The 19997-nt window shown below is 44.1% G+C and overlaps 1 protein-coding gene across 3 annotated transcripts in view; it reads right to left on the minus strand.

The window, feature by feature from the left end:
• fgf14 (fibroblast growth factor 14) overlaps positions 1 to 19997 on the minus strand; it is a 101529-nt gene that overhangs the window by 36751 nt on the left and 44781 nt on the right. Inside the window, exon 1 of one of the 3 annotated variants that reach the window (XM_035174295.2) lies at positions 1635 to 3026. The exons of the other annotated variants lie outside the window; for them this stretch is intronic. Within the exon in view, the coding sequence (XP_035030186.1) occupies positions 1635 to 1827 (193 nt within the window). The 5' untranslated portion in view covers positions 1828 to 3026. Of the gene's footprint in view, positions 1 to 1634; positions 3027 to 19997 lie in introns of those variants that run through there. 3 annotated transcript variants of the gene reach the window in all.

Consider the following 19997-nt stretch of genomic DNA (forward strand, 5'->3'; position numbering starts at 1 on the left):
ATCATTCCTAATTCTCTTTTGAGCCTAAAATTAATGAAGTTTATTCCCATTAGGCCTTTACACACAAATAACTTTGTATTAAAGCCACTAGAAAACAGTTTGCTCTGATTAGAGCTTGAAAAATGAGGACAGAATACCCATTTCCAAACAGATTTCATATATTGAAACAGATTTTTAATTGTATCTTTATATTAGTAAGTGTTTGGCATCTTCCAGGCACCAGGATCATGCTTCTGCAGCCTCAAGACACTGTTACAGTGACTTGTCATCAGGAAGGCCCCTTGTTGCTCTGTGAAATGGCCGTTACAGGCGAGATGTTGTAAAGTCATTTCAGGATGACACGGTATCCAAGGCACACTGAAATATAGACCTGCAAGTATTGTTGGCGTTCTGTTCTATTGGCATGGCCAGATATTAATTCCTCGGACAAATGACACCATCATCTGTCCACATCTGTGATCTGTGGGGGCTTCTGGACACGACTGATGACACCAAATGAGCCCAATGCAGAGGTGACACAGAGGGACAGAAGGGGACACACGCACATATTGGGCAGAAACAGCAGCCTGGAGGACGACCGATTTAAAACCTGCCATTCTGATGCACCCTGACCCATGTCCAGATGTGTCCTCTATGTGCCGTAATATAGACCCTGTCCTTTCAAAGCCATTTAATCCATGTAATCACTGGGGGGCTGGTGAAGGGGACATTTCATAGTGTTGTGAACGCAGACAGAGGATGAGAGGGACTCATCAAAATGGCTCTCTCTCTTTGTGGACGAGATGAAAGGCTGAAACACGGCTTCCAGCAACCAATAAATCATGTTTAAAGTCTTAATTTGTCATAAAATCATAAAAGCGCCATGGCTATTTAATCAGAGCTATATCTGGTTGCCCTGCTGCAACAGGTTTGATACCTGGTGATTCCAAGAGAAACACAGCAACCTCCATCATCCACTAACAAGAGGAAACAATTAAGAGTCATTTCTTTCCTAAAGGAATTATCCTCCATTTAGAGGAATTATCCTTGTAATTGGCTCTGATTCCAACAGTGAAATAATTGTTAATATTGCGCTTTGGCAATCACAAGCTGACACAGAGGGGAAAAGATATATTGAAAAATCTGATATTTTCTTTAAGTAGAAGGGAAGAAGAGGCCACTGGCCCCTGTATTCGTAAAATTATGGGAGAAAAAGATGATGTTTGAAAGGCGTAACCCCCGTGGGAGATGTTGACCTTTTTTGCTTGCATATGAATGAGTTTTCATTTCTGGCTCTTGTGCTGCGCTTATAATGTAGAGAGCAGTTCAGCCAATCGTGTATGTGCTTCACAACGATCCGGAATCGCAGAGGTGACAGTTCGGTTAACGTGTCTAAACCCTTTGGTACAACAGGAGCACGTCTGATAACTGGCGCTGCATGTAAGGGGTTGGATTTTTAACCATCTAGCTAACGCATGAAAAACAGGAGGCATTTTGCGCACAATTTAACTTTTTACGCGCAGACGAAAGAGTTTAATTCGCTGCATTGTTGCCTCACAGCTTCAACCATATATGTGGGAATGTAATTATGATACTATCAACCAGTGGTCGGGTGAATGCACATGCTTACACCTTGCACACTTAAGTTCCCACACCTTGTCTCCGTAGTCGCCGCTTCCTGAGGCCGAAGATGCGCACTTTAGAGAAGATGTCGACCAGGTTCCCATTGCAGAGCCCCTTGTTCTTGCTGGGGCTCTTCCTCCGTCGGTTGGTCGTGGGCCGTTCCAACTGCTGCTCCCGCGCCTGCCTCTTCTGTCTGATCAGCCCACTCGCGATAGCAGCAGCCATGGCTCAAAATGTCACAGCTGCTCAGGTCCAGTCTGCCCACGGGGCACAGACTACACAAACAGCCGCCTCGCACTGCCCGCAGCCCGGGTCACAGTCCCATGGTGGCGGCTGATGGATCCGTTCCGTGATGTCAAATGTCAAATATATATAATTTTTTGTCTAGGAGCTGGTTTTGTGTTCCGTCCAAACACTACATGATGCACCTGAGATTAAAAGATCCGTCATCGTCACTCGGAAAATTCTTGTACATGATGGAAAAAAATGTGAGATCAGTTCGTGCGTAATTCCATACATGCATCAATAACCATTGTCCCGATGGAGAGCTTACGCCAAACTCAAGCGGAGCGAGAATTCAGAGGTTCATTCATACCTGCAAAGTGACGTTTTTGCTCATAGTCTGTGACAAAGTCGCCTCGTTAAATGTCCAACACCGGCTGCGGCGTCCTCACGGCGCATTCACCCACTCTTTCCTTCCCTTCCACCCTGCGTTTTTCTTCTCCTTCTGCCAGACGGGGCTGCTCTGTCAGTGTGTGGCGGTGGGGGGACGCCTGTGCAAAAAATGTACAGCCGCCTCCTACGAAGATCGCCACCGGACAGAACGCAACAGCAGCCCGGGCGAAGTCCAAGTTTGCGAGAGGCAATCCGCGACAGGGTTGCCCCGCGATGACCGATCAACAGCCACACATTTGCAGATGCAAAGAAATACGCAGCCGTGTGATTCTAAATTGATGCAGTGGGACGAAATAATGCAAAGTTACACTTAAAAAAAAAAACTACCCGCAGATCCGTTGGATTATATCCTCAAAACATATTTTCTCCTTCCTTTTCCACTATCACAACAGAGGCGGGTGGGCGCGATGGGAGCCAGGGACAAGCGGAAAAAAGCACCAACACATAACCAAAGCTGATTCTGGATCCTGTGGAGATGACGTCTGCATTGTGTGACCAGCTGAATACAAATAAATATAAACTTAAACCCCCCGGCGATCAGCAGACACTCACTCCGACCCAGTGGATTTGCATCCAGAGCCTGCGGGGTGCTTGGCGATCGGTGCGTAAAAAGGATATAATGCGGCTCAATTCATTTTCCCACGCTCAAATCTCGAATAAAAAAGCCGAGAGGAAGTGGTGGTCACCCGCTTCACTCTATATACCCCCCGATCAACGTATCCTTCCCATCAACAAGTCCTAACCAGTCGTTAGTGTACGTCTGAGAGAGGAGGAGAAGGAGGAGGACCCCCCCCAACAACCCAACCCCCACTCCCTCCCTCTCGTCCACCAAGCCCCCGCTTGGAGGGGGACGATCAGCCGCTCTGAATGCTGCCATCAGACGGTGAGATGTACGCTGTTCTCAAAAGCTTCCATTTGGGCTCCGTGGTGCATTTATTTTAGGATCAGACATCAAATCTGAACCTGAGCTGAAGGAATGTTGATATTTCACCTCACTACTACAGTCAAACTTGTACAGTATGAACAAAAAAAAATGATGTCAGTGGGTTATTACAACTCTTCTCACTCCCGTGAGACGAGAAATAGTTGCTGTGTGGTGAGGAAGCACATTCATGTTATTTCAAAGACGAGCCCGTGAGGCTGCGCGCCACATGTGCGCTTTGTGGCTCCAGCACCACGGACAGCGCCGGACAACGACGACGACGAGGGGGGGGGTCGGACATGGCAACCTTCACCTGCGCGTAAAGTCCACTCCTCCACCTGCAGGATGTCCTACAGTGGGCCACATGTGACTGAATCCTCCCCTCCACCCACCACCTCTGTGTCCGACTCAAAAGCTGAATCTTACACGAGCGGTTCAACCCAATAAATAAAAAACAATCCGAGTTTCCTTCCCCTCGCTCCGGGGCGAATATCATCCAAGTCTCAATCACAGGCACAAGAAATTAAAACTCAAGAGAGCCATCTGCTGTTTGTGGTTGTAATTAAACATTTGGGGCCGGTATAGAGGGAGTGCGGCTTTGTTGTACCCTCCCTCTGGGCATGTGTGGATCCGCTTCACACCAGACGCACCTGTTGAAATCCTGCAGTAGGAATATGCCACCAGGATGAGTGGAATTGGCAGATGAGCAGCAATCGTTTTATAATATGTTTCCATGATAGCTGTGGGTCAACAGAATCAGATCATCCGCTGAGTTGACGTTATGAGAACACAAATGTGTTGTGCCCACACGGTGGCTGAAGATGTACTTTATAGAAATAAAATGTATACAGAGCATCTAAATAATAGTATTTTAGAATAAAATGTGTAGGGTTTGGGGTGCCAACAATCCTCCTCATTTAAAATCAGCTATGTGCACCAGGGGTGAGGTGCTCCCCCCCCCCTCCTCCCTCTCATCCCAGTCCACTGACTCGGTAAAGGCTACGTGCCGTGGACTGATGCAGAGGTTTTTATATCCCATGGCTGCTGAGAAGCCTCCCCTCCTCCCTCCTCCCGCTCCCCGCTCCCCGGTGCTGTGAGAGTCACTGCAGTTAACGCTCCAGCCAGCAGCGGACACTGTCAGCTCAACAATGGTTCCCTCAGCCACAGCAAGTCGCACAGCAGCACCGTCACAGCCACTGTTCCGAATCAGAGGAGGGTCTCTATTTTCCTCACACACACACACACACACACACAGACAGACACAAGTACTTGCTCTTCATGTAGGTTTGATGATGTTGCATTTGTTTCCAGCTCACAGGAGGGATAACAGATTATTATTGGACGTTATTTTCTTTTTTACAAAAAGGTTGTATTTAGAAGATGGCAATTATTGCAGCCTCCCCAGCATAAGTCATCCGTGAAAATCACATTTTGCAATAGTAATGTGATTAATATTGTCCAAATTGCAAAAACGACCCAATTTGAAAGTGTGTCATACAAAAATAATTAATTTCCCTACACAAGTGGAAAGAAAAAGGTTTTTGAAATATGCAGGGGCTCTTATCTCTCGTCATTTATCAACTGACAAATGGATTATCTTTGGTGAGCTTGATCAGTACAAGTAGCCCCCATAAATTACTACGAACGTGCAACTGGATCCAGAACGGGGATGATCCTGAAACGGCGAGGGGAGGAAAGAGGAGCCTTTACACTGAAGCTTTTTACCTTTTCATCTTAACACAGCATGAGGCTGAATGAGGTTGAATGCATGGGTGGTCAGACAAGCTCTCTACACATAACAGACACGCAATTGCAAAATTCCTTTTTCACGGCATGCATAGGAGAAGAAAACATATTCTAGCAGTCTAATCCAAAACAATGCTTTCCTATCAAACTCAACACAACGCAGGGTGTAAAACAATACATCAAAACCTTCTTACAAATTCATTCGTGGAGCAAAACAAGTTCGCACGTACCTACATTTTTTTTCCTCCTACACGTGAACGAATGAGAGTCCATGATGGTCCCATTCCACAGCGCTATAAGCCGAGACCTTTTCCTGTGACTCCTAATGCTGGATTTATACCTGCCCCTGCCAGGATCTAACATGGTTACGGTGAACTGACAGTCTGCCCCGAGCGTTTGTGAACAAATTAAACGTTTTAATTTGTTCACAAATGCTTTAAACATTTCATCCGTTCTTTACGTTAGGTCACAGAGAAAGGCAGTTCGATGAACACACTTGGACATTTCACCCGAGACAAATGAAACAGGACTTGATGTTGCCTCAGGTTGTAATTTGCAAGAAATTAGCAAAGTTTCTAAGAAATTTGAAGGTGAAACACTGGTGCATATCAGTTTCTACTCCTCTATTATCAATACATTCTTTACGCTGAATATCACAGACCTTAATATCATGCACACTTGACCTGTATTAAAAACTTGGCAGCCAAAATGCGCAAAGATTCCGTGAAGGGTTTGACGCAGACTTGAAGCCACAGCCTCATCAGGTCTGAACATATTAATCCAATCTTCTCTGAGGAAATTGTAAGTAAGACGCCCCGTTGCAGTGGCAAAGCAAATGTCACCCAATGGAACTGGGACAAGCAGCCCATTTGATTATTGCTGTAACTTTGCCCCGGGGGCCATGTTCTCTTATCACCCGTCCTGATAGTAAAGATAGTCAGTGGGACTCAGCACTTCACAGGCCCAGAGACATAAAAGAAGCTTAACATGCTGCAATCAAATTAAACTGCATTGTCAAAAGACAGAGAATTAATTTAATTTGAGATGAGTAAGGATTTTGCGTAGCTGGGATTTTGTGACGTTTTCTTTTCTCCCCTCGTCTTTTCCATCCTTCCCCGGGCTTTGGCAGTTTAATCATTGAATATCACGAGTCTCACGAGGGCCCCCGCTTATGGACCGCGAATGTATGGGTCTCATTTGTTTTGACGAGTCTCATGGACGGAGCTAATCAGGGAGCTGAGATAGACGAGTGAGCATCGAGAGCTTGTAAAGAGGGGAAAGAAAATGGAAAGCTTGTCTTAAGTGCCCCTGAATAAATAGTGCACGGTGAGGCCCTCGAGGTGGTGAGCACCACAGCGACCAGGAGTTTAACAGATTCACGTTCTGGTGGGGGAACGTTAATATCAGTAGCTTTGATAAGATACTTCAGTGAGTCATTACAAAATACATATTGTGCGGTTTTTCTTTGAATAGTCGATAACTCATCTAAAAGGTATAGCACTTGAGCTTCAGCGAAGAGGTGGGACAAGATAATGCACTTGTTACTTAAAGTGAAACAAAAGGGATTAAGATGGGATTTGAAATGTTAAATGGGGGAAACCTGAAAGTAAATGGTGAAGTGCTTCACACATGGAGAAAGTGTCACTGGGCGCTGATCACTGGATTTGAGAGATCTGAGAGTGGAACAGAGGATAAGATGGAGCCCGTTCAGTACAATACTCTGTTTCAAAGCTTTATTCTTTGCATCTAAGGCCCATTTAAAAGACTACCCGTCCTTCTATACCACTTAGTGTTTGAAAGTCGCAGGGATCTGGAGCCCATTGCAGCTGACATTGGGCAAGAGGTGGGGTTCACCCTGAACATGTCGCCAGTCCATAACAGGGCCGACATGCAGAGAAAAACAACCCTGCACACTCACACCTACAGATCATTTTGAACTGAGAGTCCAGGCGGCCACAGGGGGAAGCATGGAAACTCCACACAGAAAGACCCCTGTCTGCCGGCAGGTTCAAACCCCAGGACCAGAGCTCGGAGAGACCGTGCTGACCACTGCACCACCGTGAATTACAAACTAATTGTCTCTAACTCCAAAGTTTTAACACCACTGTGAACTCCACAGAAAGAAAAGAAGTCAAATTTGAATAAATTGAAAGGAATTTCCAGAATAGTTTTTGTGATACAGCAGCTAATTCAATCCAATTTTGTTCATACAGCGCATAATCATAATATAACATTATCTCAGGGCGCTTAACATAGGGAGGTCGAGACCTTGCAAAATTCCAGAGAAACCCAACAGTTCCCACAAGGAGCAAACACTCAAAAGGAACAGCCCCTTTATATAGAATTCCCCGTATACAATCTGTCACCACTTTATTGGGTCTGTGCAGTATATTGGGCTCTGCTTGTTTCTAAATGTACATGTGTGGATTCAGTTGTACGATCATATTAAATGTGGTGTCGCACTGGACTGCACTGAGGTGTACTTTTGTATCCTCCTATGTACAGACATGAGGGGATCAGAATACCAGAGTGACCTCATTATAATTTAGTCCTGTGCAACATCATTGCTGAAACTCCTCTATGACACTGTCGAAAGCAAACGATGACATCATTGCCTGTTGTGCTGAATTGAACCTAATTCAGTGGCGTGTGGTGAATAATGAATAACTGCACGATACAGCCTGTGTGACATGAAGGTGCAGCCTCCTAGTGGAGCGAGCGTTTAGTATCCCGAAGCTTTTTCCTGCTGAAAACATGCCAATGAATAACAGAATGACGGAGCTACCTGGAGGGATCACATGAGAAGCAATCTTTACGTTCTGCTTTATTGCCGACAGGACCACTCATGCGACATTGCAGGTGAATAATATATCTGAAGAGGTTAAAAAACAAGCCAGGAGACAGTTTAGCTCCAGACGAGCGACGAAGGAGCCGATGCATCAAGTCCCCGCTCCCTTTAAATAGCTGCTCCATCATCTCATGCGGACTGTCATAAAACCATGTACATCGCATTATCGCCGCAAGCTGCACTAAATATGCCACGGGAGAATATGTATAGCCGCATTACAATCGGCCTCTCTGTTGTGAGCGTGATGGAGTGTTGCCCCTCCCCGTGGGACCAGATTAGACGGGGCCTGAGGTGTCGAGCCCTCCGACGGAGACATTAATGAAACAGAGGGGCTTTCAAAGTGTGAGCCGCACTCACAAATAGCTTAGACCGAGATTAAAAAAAACTTAAACTGCTGAACTGCACATACAGTAAAATAAGAATCAGCTGCCAAGCCTGGCGTGCGCCACTGCATGTGGAGGAATCAGAGAAGGGAGGCTGGAGGACGGCCCTGTTGGGAGGAATTTGAGTTTCTGCAGAGGGAAGGCGATGAAGCAACAGAGTGAGATCATCTTAAAAGGTCCAGTGTGGGAGATTTAGGTGAAAGGGGATCTATTGGCAGGAATTGAATATGAAAAAATCCCAGTGATGTTTTCACTAGTGTGTTTCATCTAAATTATACAAATTGTTGTTTTCTTTACCCTAGAATGGCCCCTTTATATTGAAATACTTTATATTCCTCTCTACGGAGGCCGCCGTGTTTTTTACAGTAGCCCACACTGGACAAACTAAACACCTTTTGAGTTTTTATGACATCTGATGGCTACCACAGGTTCTCTCTCATGTTTGGAAGGGGAGGGTGAGGTGAGGGGTGTTCAGCTGCAACATGCAACTTTACCACTAGATGTCACTAAATCCTACACACCCAACCTTTAACAATGAATTTAGAAAGACGGACTAATTGGTGATATATGTATTAATATGTGTGGCTGGGGGCTTTTATAGATGTCCTTTGAGTTTCCCCATATTTGAAAGAAAACCTAATTACAGCGTAGAGTAGGAATTGGGCACAAGTGCCAGTGATTTAACAAAACCCTGTGGCTCCTCCCCAGCAGTGATTGGTTAACAACCGAATAATAACCCAAATCACAAACTGCTCACTTACATGGCGCATCATTCAGGATGAAGCCAAACACTAATGTGATCAAGGAGATAAATATATAAGGGGATGCAGATGAAGATGAAAATCTTCGGGAGTCGGCAGCAAAGGCCAGACATGCAGCGGGAAAAACATTGTAACACATGAGGAGTCGAACATGCTGGTCACACACACTCATCCTCGCTGGTCTCTCTCTCTCTCTGTTGCACTCACACTCGCACACGCACACGCACACACACAGCTCCATCCTTTGATCCTATTTTAGGTCTGCAGCAGTGATGGAATGTGCCCTGTCAGCAGCACTGCAGAGTGTGGTTCCTTGGAGAAGCCCTGGGCAGTGTGGGAGAATATCAATTAGTCCAAACCCCTCTGGAAAGACCTGCCCCCGGAGCTGAAGGCCGACACCGGGTGTGTATAGGTGTGCGAGCATGCATCGCTGCAGTGTTTGCCTCCCGGCGAGTGCATGTGCTGGTGCATGGGGAGCATGGGTGCTGCACTATATGAAATGAGGTATATAGGTGTGCACATTAATATTTATGATTTTGCGATGCAGGTGAGAGACCTGGGTGCATATTAGTTTGATAGAATGGTAATGAGGGCGATGTCAGGTCAGGCCGAGCTCCGTTTGTGAATTCAAAAGATGTGATACGGACAAAATGAGGTCAGTAAATGCTGCCGTTAATGTAAAAGGAACGCAGCCCACAAACACACGATCCAGGACAAGAGGAATTTGCAAGGATGCACAAAGGGATTTCTCCGTTTCTGTCTTTTCAAATACATAAATGAAGCAGCCACTGACCTTCAGCTGTGGTAATTGTCTTTTCTCTCAACCTGGATCCCTGTCCAGCTGCAGTCCACAGACGGCGAAGAGGCCCACAGGTCCATCAGAGTCCCTGATAGCATTACTACTACTGACACTACAGTACCACACACTATAAAAAGACGTTTTTGAGGAAATATATTCACTTCCTCACACTTTTGACGGAAATATGATTTTGTTATATATTATGTCACACTGAAGGTTATGTATCAGAGATGGTTTACCTGAGCGTCGGGGGCCTCTGCAGGAATCCTTTAGTGTTAGGTGAGTGGCTATCCTGTCCCCGACATTTGGATAAGATGAACCCTATCTGCTCCCTTACATGATAATACTGAAATCCTCTTCTGCAGTCTTTTGGTTTGCATGTAAGTTGGACCAAGAATCTTCTCTGTATACACATCTGTGTTATAAAGGAAGTTAGCTAGTCAACTCATAGGGCGCTTTCACACATGCCTTGTTTAAAAAGATTTGAGAAAAGAAAATGTAGTCAGACCAAACGAGCTGTTCTCTGTCTGGATCAAACTGTTGGTTTGAACAGTTCTGACTTTCGGACTAACTGCAGGAAGTTGAGACAGCATTGAACAACAGAAGAAGGATTGCTTGTAGTTTTTACTTCCGACGATATGTTCGAAAGACGAGGACATTTATTCTGCTGGTACTGATACCATTATGATTTTTACTGTGGCAATGAACTTAACAAAGTGAACCGGTTCATTTATTTCTCCAGTAAAACAGAGACTACTTTTTTCTATGCATTTCTTAGTTAGCGAATACAATAGTGGAATAGACAATACACTGACATCAGACGGACGCTTGTCTACAAACCAATCAGTCAAGTATAGGTAGGTGCAGCCCACGTAGGTGATGATGAAAATTCACTCATTATCTACCATGTCCACAAAACACTTCTCTGAAGCCTTCGACCCTCACACTGAGTCTCCACCCACAGTCTTCGGAGCAGACAAACCTTCACCTCAGCGCTTCCCTCCACCATCCATTCGTCTTCTCTTGACATCCACTACATCAATTCCATTAAAAACTTTAGATTACGAATTGTTTCTAGATAAATAAGTGGGGCTCATCAAATTATTTTATTAACCAATCTGAAAACCTACAAGTAGGTCAGGCATTTTTCATCAAAATACATCAAAAATGTATCTCTTTTAACGTTGAGTCAAATTTGTATCCCTTAACGTAAACTCTATCAACATTTAGCCTTTCTTCTAAAGATTTATATGAGATGATTAACACATCTCAAATTTCGTTATGGTACATTATAACCAAATGCCATCTGCCATCATCAGCGATATGTTATAACTGTTCAAAGATATTGTTTAATGGCGCTTTACAGGCACATCCAAAGGTCATCTCATTAATTAAAGAAACTCATTAACGGTTATGTCTAATAGTGTGTTTTATATAACTCCAGTTTTAGTGTTTCATTCCTAGAGGTCTATTGAGGTGTGCTCAGACGATATGCACCAGGCACCTCCAATGAGACCGTGTGTGCGCGGGACCTCCGCCGCCTCTGATTGAGGACAGCTATAAAGTTCCCCCTAAGAGACAATGAAAGACTAATGATGTCTGAAGTAGTTATGATGCTTATCGTCATTAGCCGGGGCGGCACTCTGACCGCTCTGACCCTCTTAGCCCTGAGAATAAACTGAGGTGAAAAAAAGAAAACAGACGACACGCTGCCTCTGCAGAAATAATGTGCATGCTTGTGTTTGACTGCGAGCTAATGGGGGGGTGGGACAAGGAGTGCAGTGATTAGTCTGAAGTGACAGGGGTTAATCCTGCAGTATGACAGCAGTCATTAACCGGCAGACATCATGACCCACTCACACACTCAGACGCCCATTAACACTGTCACAGATCAAATGTTAGCGCGGCGTCAAATACATCAACTGCTTCTCGTGCTCCCCCCGATTCCCTCCGTCTCGTCTGAGGTGTCTGTGATCGACAGTGTGACACGGACACGGGAGACTGACTTCAACTCCAGTCGAGACACATGAGGACAACATGTCCCTGTCTAGTATGCTCTGTTAAATATTTAGAAGTTAAATTCTTACCCTTTTCATTTATGCACACACCTACACACAAACACATTGCAGTACAACAACTTTAAAATGTGTCACCAGCTGAGAAAACATCCTCATATTACTGACGTGTTATTTATTTATTTTTTTTCACAATTAATCAACACTAAAAAGTAGAATGGCACTTGATCATACCACCAAGTCCCAACATCTCACTTCAATTCATTCAAGCTGCACCAAATTCCACACACTCATAGAGACCAGTTCACTAAATATGCCTGATTGTTTTAATCAAGATCCATGAATTACTCTCTGGGAAATCAGTCAAATTGATAAACACGCCCACACGCTATATCACAACGATAAAGAAAGTGACAATAAATCCCGCAACTGCACCAAAATATAATGGTTGTTTAATTTGACCCACACCAAGTGTCATGGTAATCCTTTCCGTAGCTTTTGCGTAATCCTGTTTACAAACAAACAAACACAAAGAACCAACCAACACATAAAACGATCAGGGGCAAAAACTAAACGGACAAAGACGACCTCTTTGTGTTGACACAGCTCACTAAGATAAGACAGCTGATGATAAGGAAAATAGAATAAATGTATTACAGACAGAACAAATTTGTCATGTAATGAGGATTAGCACTTCAAGGAAAGGAAACCCTAAAAAAGAGTTAGATTTAGACTCGAGGGCTGAACAATAGCTCTGCCTTCTGTTTCTAAAGTGGTTGAGCAATGCATCATGTGCAGTGTAGGAAACATTTAAAATCACTACAATAAAGCAAATCCCTAATGACAGAGAGAAAAAGTTAATGTTTGTGTTGATCTCATAATGAAATGCATTTGCAAATACATAATATATTGCATCTCACACACAGGCTCTCTGGGGTATTGCAATTTCCATTCTATGTGGTTATAGGTACATAAAAGCATAAGATGTGTCGTTTTCTACCTGATTCAAGTTCTATTTTATTTTATTATTCAATAAACGGTTTTTTCAAGATTAATACAACTTGCAGATAATCTTAAAATGTGCATTTTCCCATTAATTAGCACTTCCCAGCAAACCATATGAAACAAGTTGGACTTCAGTGACACTGTGACAGGCATCAGGAAAGGCAGCTGCCATGGTTACAAATGCTCTTCTGCTTATCTGCCACTAGAGAGCAGTGCAGAGCTCAGCAGGACGCTGCTGCAGGATTACACCGTTGATTAAAGGAAGAGCTGCTCTGCACACCAAATACATGTGTTGTTTCTATTTTAAAAAGATTTCTCCTCAGGTATTTGACGACTTCCACAGCGACTCAAGCAAAAGAGTTCGCACTAAGTGGAGCTCCATCAACTTCAATTTGCAACGGGGGCAACACACAGTGTGAGAAGATCCAGTGAATTAAACATAGAGTCGATTCCCTGGGAAAGTAAGTCTGTCATGTTGGTGCTTTGTCTCCACTGCTATATTTAGCTTTATGTCTTCAGCTGCATTTAGACGAGCAGCTGTCGAAGCGCTAGACAGAACCAAAACTGGAGCCTTTCTTTTCTTTAGACGTCCAAGATGCCCTCAAGTGGCCAAAACATGCTACATCACAGATACTGTGTGTGTGTGTGTGTGTGTGTGTGTGTGGACATGAAAACCCATGTGTCCGACTATCAATCAGTTCGATCAAATCCAGCTACCAATCAATGAACTCGTGAAGACTGTGACCACATGAGGGAAGCAGTGGTGAGAGCTCAGAGTGGAGTTGTGACGTACGAGTAGACGAGGTCACGTTGAGAGTGATAACTAATATCAGCCGTGACTCATTAGCGATGAGCCATAATCTGTTTATGTTTCTGGGCGCTGTAAAACGCTCATTGATTCTCGGCTGCCAGCTGGTATTCCCTAAAAATGTCTGCTCCCGATAAATTCATATAAATGTGTCGGTGCGCGTGTGTGTGTGCATGTGGCCGAGATAGAGATGGAGATGGGGAGAGAGAGAGAGAGAGAGAGAGAGAGAGAGAGAGAGAGAGAGAGAGAGAGAGAGAGAGAGAGAGAGAGAGGACATGAGAGCAAAGAGAAAGTAAAACTAAAGAGTAATGGAAGAAAAAAAATAAAAGAGGCTTTTGTTTTTATTTCCGTATGTTATGCAATAGAGGCACAGAGGGCTCTATGATATATGGATCAGAGCCTTAGGACACAGTTTCCAATAGCACTCAGTGGTGCAGTGCTGCAAACACACACACACACACACACACAGAGAAAGCTGGTCACTGCTAATGTGAACATGAGAGCACACAGTTGTGTTTATGTGTCCTTAATGTAAAATGCAAACATTAGCCTCTCCTAATCAATCACTGACGCTCCGGCGGCACTGTGTCATAACAAATCACTGGTTATTAATAGCACAGACAAAATCACATAAAATGCTAAACATCCCAGTGTGGTGCAGACCCTGGTAGACTTCGTAGATCTGGTATTTCCATTGGGCTGTGTGCCACAGGTTAAAGGGTCTTGGTAGAAAACTAAGTTGTGCGCGTCAGCAGGTTATGAGGCAGGTGCAGAACTCGGCACATGAGCCGGAACGACAGTGAAATCGAAGCATCAAACACCATTATTACCACACTATTCTGTCCATGTCCCGGAGCCCTGATTAACATACATGCAAATCAGTAGAGTTAAATAATAATGATAGAAATGTATTAAAAGGGAGGGAAGAGTACTTTATTTCACTCTGCGTCAAACAGAGATATAAAAGAGTGGAGAAAAAGATAAAAAACAATTCTGTCAAATAGAGTGTTTCATTCGCATGTCAGCGGTTGGGGCCTAATGAGAAATGACACATTTGTAATTACAGTGGACCATAATTAGCCGGAGTGTAAGTGAGATGCCGGAGCCCAGGTCTGTATGACTGGGCCCCACATGAGGGAGCGAGCACATTCACCCGTTTCAAATTCAAAAATCACTTCAATGCACAAAAAGAAAAAAGCCATATTACTGTAATTTTCTCTACATGCGAGGCAGGCTCTCGGATTGGGTGGGACTTTTGGTTGGAGAGCTCAAACGTTGGCAGCACGGACGCGTACGTTGGCCGTCGCTGCATCTGCTGGAGCTCGCTCACCTCCTCCTTCACACCTACTTGCAGAGGAGGTGGAGGAGGACGAGGAGGAGGAGGCGTTTTCACCGCAGGCCTCGGGATATTAAAGATAGAGGGTTTATTTGGCAGGAGACGGTGATGCTGGTGAGAGAGTTGCAACTTGACACACCTGACCTCGTATGATTGCTGCTGCCGCCCCGTCATTTAAAGGGACAAAAATATCAAATGACTTATGAAACCCTGTATTGAACGTAGCTGGGAAAATGTAGTAGTTTACTTCTTTAAAAAGAAAGTGTCATGGATTCACACTGGTTACAGTGAATTCAGAGGTGACACATTTTTATCTGTGAAGAACAGGAATAAACTCACCCTGCAGCGTATCATTTATTCTTAGACAGAATTGGAAAGTAATTTATAACATTGACTCAAGTATTGTCCTTTGCCTACGTCACTACAAGACATATTTGAATCCACAGCATTTCTCTGACTGCAACAGTTATCAGCTACTGTAAAGTTTTACTTGCAAAATATGATCTCAGTTTATAAAACATGTAGTAATGCTACAGATTAAAGAAGCCAGGAACCCATGTAAATTAGTTAAAATCAGCTCTGCTATTAAAATGACCGAGTGCTTAAAGGATAAGCGGATGAACGGACTTGCATCTTAGTCTAAGTAAGCTAAGTAAAAGCCAAATGCAGAATCCCCGATCCTTAAAAAGGAGTCCTAAGGGTTAAGAGTGTTAAATTATTATGTTTAATGTCTTATTAGATATCTGTTATAATGGATTACTGGTGCTGATGCACTGACATTTAAGTGCCGCGGGGGGGCTGGAGCCAATCCCAGCTATCATTGGGTGAGTAATGCTATTTGCCAAAATAGAGCTAAATGGCAAATGGGTCAATTTCAAGGAAAAGCGGGGGGAAAAACTTGCGCATCACTTTCTGCACTTAGTGTATTTAGGCATAGCGATGACTCCACACAAAGAAAGCTGACGGATTTAAATTTGATCAGGTTTCCCCGACTCCGGCTCCACAAATCATCTTGTGCAGTGGTCAACTTATTGGATAAACCATCGGTCAAAATGGCATCACACTGTGTCATCACGTCAATGCATTGTTCAGGAGGATGTAAAGCATACGGCCAGTGACTCTGACAAAAGGGTGGTCCACGTCCCAGAGGATGCACGTGCTCCATTAAACCGTGGTTTCAGTGTTTTTCCAGCAGACGGAGGAGTTGACCTTTCGACATGGCTCTAAAAATAGCCCCACTCAAATAAAGGGGAGCTTCAGGATAAGTAAGTACAGGTGCACACAAATGTCTGCCCTTACAGAAGCACACACACACATGCAGGGACATTAGCACATGAGCACACGTGCGCGCGCACACACTCGCCACATTGTCCTCTCCATCACGCCCCTTGACACCTGGTCAATTCCTGCTCAGGGAAATGTGCTGCTGTCCAATCAACAAGCTTAAATTGGATCGCTTTAACTAATATGTCTTACAGAGACGTTAGAGTCTCGTCTCTTCGTGGCCTAACAACAAACGCGCTGGTTTTTCCCGGAGACCATTTGCAGCTGTTAGTATGTAGACATGCATCTGAGCGTTTTTCTCTTCACTGCAGGTTTGGATGCAAGGATTCCGTCAATTGCAGCTCAGCAAGAACACAGGATGCACAGGAAACACTTCATCAGGGGCGACTCTGTATTTGTGCTCCTGCAGTGCAGCAGTGAGGAGGACAGCACTGATACGATCGCACCGATCAGACAACAAAACCCCAAATCACTCTGTGTACAACCCTGTGTTGTTGGTTCCGGTGAAACCCTTCTCTGCTTAAGTAAAGAGGTGGTGCACTCACCAAATTCCTGTTGATTATTTCTTAAATATTTCTTGTGCAATGTTTGCTAAAAAACATTTATTGAATTGTATGTTTATCTTGTGTCTTTTGCATCCAATATGTCTGTATTCTACATCAACGTGAAAAACTATTATGTTGAGCTGGAAAAAGAGATTTCAAACAAAGGCGTGCATGTTAAACATCATTCATGTGGTTGATAAAAAAAAGCAATATAAAAAAATATATATCTCAGGATTCATAGGGTTAAATTAATAGTTATATATAAAAGAAATTGAGAAACATATGCAATATATTCAATATTAAAAAATGCTGCTAATAGTGAAGGATGTAATAAATCACCTGACTCAGCTGTTCCCCTCAACTCCTCAGAGTTCTTTAGCCCTTTGTACCTGCTTACATTGCTTTGGTTTAACAGCCACAACAGGCATTTTAAAAAATAAAAGCCCAAATAACAATGTTCTCTACCTGCCAGGACCAACAAAGAGCTTGAGTTAGCAGTCGTCGTTTGACTTGGACAAATGTGAGATGGGTGAACAGGTAGGCCAGGTTTATGACCAGTAGCCATAAGACAGGCCTACAGCAGCAAACAGGACTGAGACAAGTCATAGAAGTGACATGCAGTAAACACAAAGACAACAAAGGCTCAGATCTAAACAAACAGCAAGTGCCAATCTATATTTTTGCACGATTCTTTTGACTTTCACTTAGAGTCCTCTCTTCATTAAAGAGGTGGTGGGGACAGAAACCAGGAACACACTGAGGGGCAGCGGCAGGGGAACCCACCCCCCTGCATCCAGCTGTTCCATCAGACACATGTTGATTCACCGTATCACGGCCTCTCTCTCGCTCAGTGTTCTGGTCTCTCTCGCTCTCTGTTTTTGTACACACTGCATTTACAGAAGGCCACCGGGGGAGATGGCATTGCTCCTAAAGAAAACTGAAAGAGACTCCGCACTGCAACACACTGTTGCTAAGTAACACACACGTGAAGCTCCCCGAAGTACACTCCGGTAAGTTGGGGCGGTTTGTCACGAGCCTACACATGGTGCACACAGGTAAACACACTGAGTCAAGCCACCCTGCCGTGCACTTTACACCCGTGTGTGTGGGTTGAGGGGTAAACATCCGTGGGCACGACGCAGCTTAAAATATATACATTCTGTTGGCATGTGAGAGTGCAACAAAAAAACGCATGGGAAGAGAAATGTGAAAGAGTGAGAGTGACGAATGAAGGTGAGAATGAGTGAAGGGGGTGAGAGAGAGAGAGAGAGAGAGAGAGAGAGAGAGAGAGAGAGAGAGAGAGGTGCTGTGCTGCAGAAAAGCCGGGCCATGTAATTTATGGGAGCCCCTACTACTAAAACATGAATCTTGTCCATGAAGCACTGAATCATTTGGTGCCCACACCCACTGGCCCACCTCCCGCTCCCACATGCAGCGTATGCATTTGTATATACAAGTCACACACACACACACACATACACACACACCAAACAAACAAACACGACATCCACCCACACCAAGTCCATCTCTTCTTCACACACTCCAAAACGATCCTGCTTTAAATGAATCTGATTAATCTACCTAAACCTCTCAGACATATTTTATGACACAAACATACACACACAACCCAAATGGAAACACTTCCACCTCTGAGTTCTGTCTTTGCTTACACACCTTCTAATGCCCCTACCCCTGCAGTACCCAGCCCCCCCACCCACTCCCTCCTCCATAGCCGGAGCATTCCCGATAAACCTGTTTTATTATAAGCCCCCTCCCTTTGGGCTCGATGGAGCGCGTTCGACACTCAATACGAGCATTAGCACGACTTTATCAGGGCAAGTCAACCTGGTGCAGCATTAGCTGATTAAATACAATAAACTCCTCACCCATGTTAAATGAGATTAGGAAACAATGTTCATCCATATTCTCATGTCAGGGAGGCATTTGTGACGAGATTAGATTTTGATGTGAAGCTCATTTGTTTGTTTTGCCTTTTTATCTTGCTTTACAGCCGCATGCTATTCTGTACCAATTACAGCTGCTGAAACAATATATGCGGCCTATTATATTCTATTATTTCCAGATTTGAAATGAAATGATTGGAGGGACACCAAATTGGAATTAAATTATTTGCTCTACAGTACCACAGTCAAAGTCTGCTGCCAATAAAAGATTGAGTACAAACTCATAAACTCAATATTTATTTGGCATGCTGCAGAGAGGGAGTTGTTTCGGTCCGGAGCTGTCCAAATGTTTCATTTGCAGCTTATTCAAGGCGAGCGTTTTAGCACAGGCGTCGCGTACAAGGGGTCGTATCTCTCTGGTGAAACACAGGCCAACGACAGCAGAGGAGAAAAGACGGAAACTTTCTCTTCTCTGGAACTACGCTATGCTTCCTTCAGCTCTGTGTCTTTATCAGTGTCCATGTGGACACTAGCAAGGAGCGGTACAGTAACAGAGAGATTAGAGTGTGTTCACATGCAGAGGGCACCCATTGATCTTTGCTGCATATATAAACAATGGAGACTTTGTTGAATATTCATGACCCTCCGTGCTCCAAGGTGATGCATCTGGAGGTGGACAGGGGGAAAACCTGTCATTGAGAGCGGCCGAGAGCTTCACGGAGGACTGTGAATCCTGGGTCTGGGCCCGGTGCCTACTAATAAGTGTCGGATTTATGATTTTAATATCATGCGTGTGGGCTTTAGTCTGTTAAGTCCAACCTAATTGTCATTTGGTTAGAAGCCCCATCCTCTGTGGCTTGAACTGCAGTTATTGTCCCAGTTAAGTAAAACCACATTAGCGGTTCAAAGGTCACATGAGGAACATTAGGGTCTAACCCCTTAAACAGATGGGAACTCCTACGTGCAACTTCTTTCTCACGTCTACACATGTGCGACTAAGTATTTAGCCGGGTTGCCATTGGTTAAAGCTCGATATCTGAAAATATGTATTTACCAATCACTGAAATATAAAATAAATAAATTACAAAATACAGCACAAAAATATAGAATACAATCGTGACAGACTTCTAAACCAGTGTTACATCTCGGTTAAGGCCCATGTGATCATGTTTTTTGAGTCAGTTAATCGAAACATAAAGTTATGCATAAAATTCCTCAGCAGAAAATGAAATATGAGGTCATCGTGTATATGTGTCTCGCACGTCTTCGTCTTGAAAGCTTGAGCAAAACTCTGAATGCATTATCATATGATATTATCACCTGAAGCTTTTTTAGATATTTTAACACCGTCCTACATATAGAAA

The sequence above is a fragment of the Hippoglossus stenolepis genome, chromosome 13 (genome assembly GCF_022539355.2).
Source record: "Hippoglossus stenolepis isolate QCI-W04-F060 chromosome 13, HSTE1.2, whole genome shotgun sequence".
Classification (NCBI taxonomy): domain Eukaryota; kingdom Metazoa; phylum Chordata; class Actinopteri; order Pleuronectiformes; family Pleuronectidae; genus Hippoglossus; species Hippoglossus stenolepis.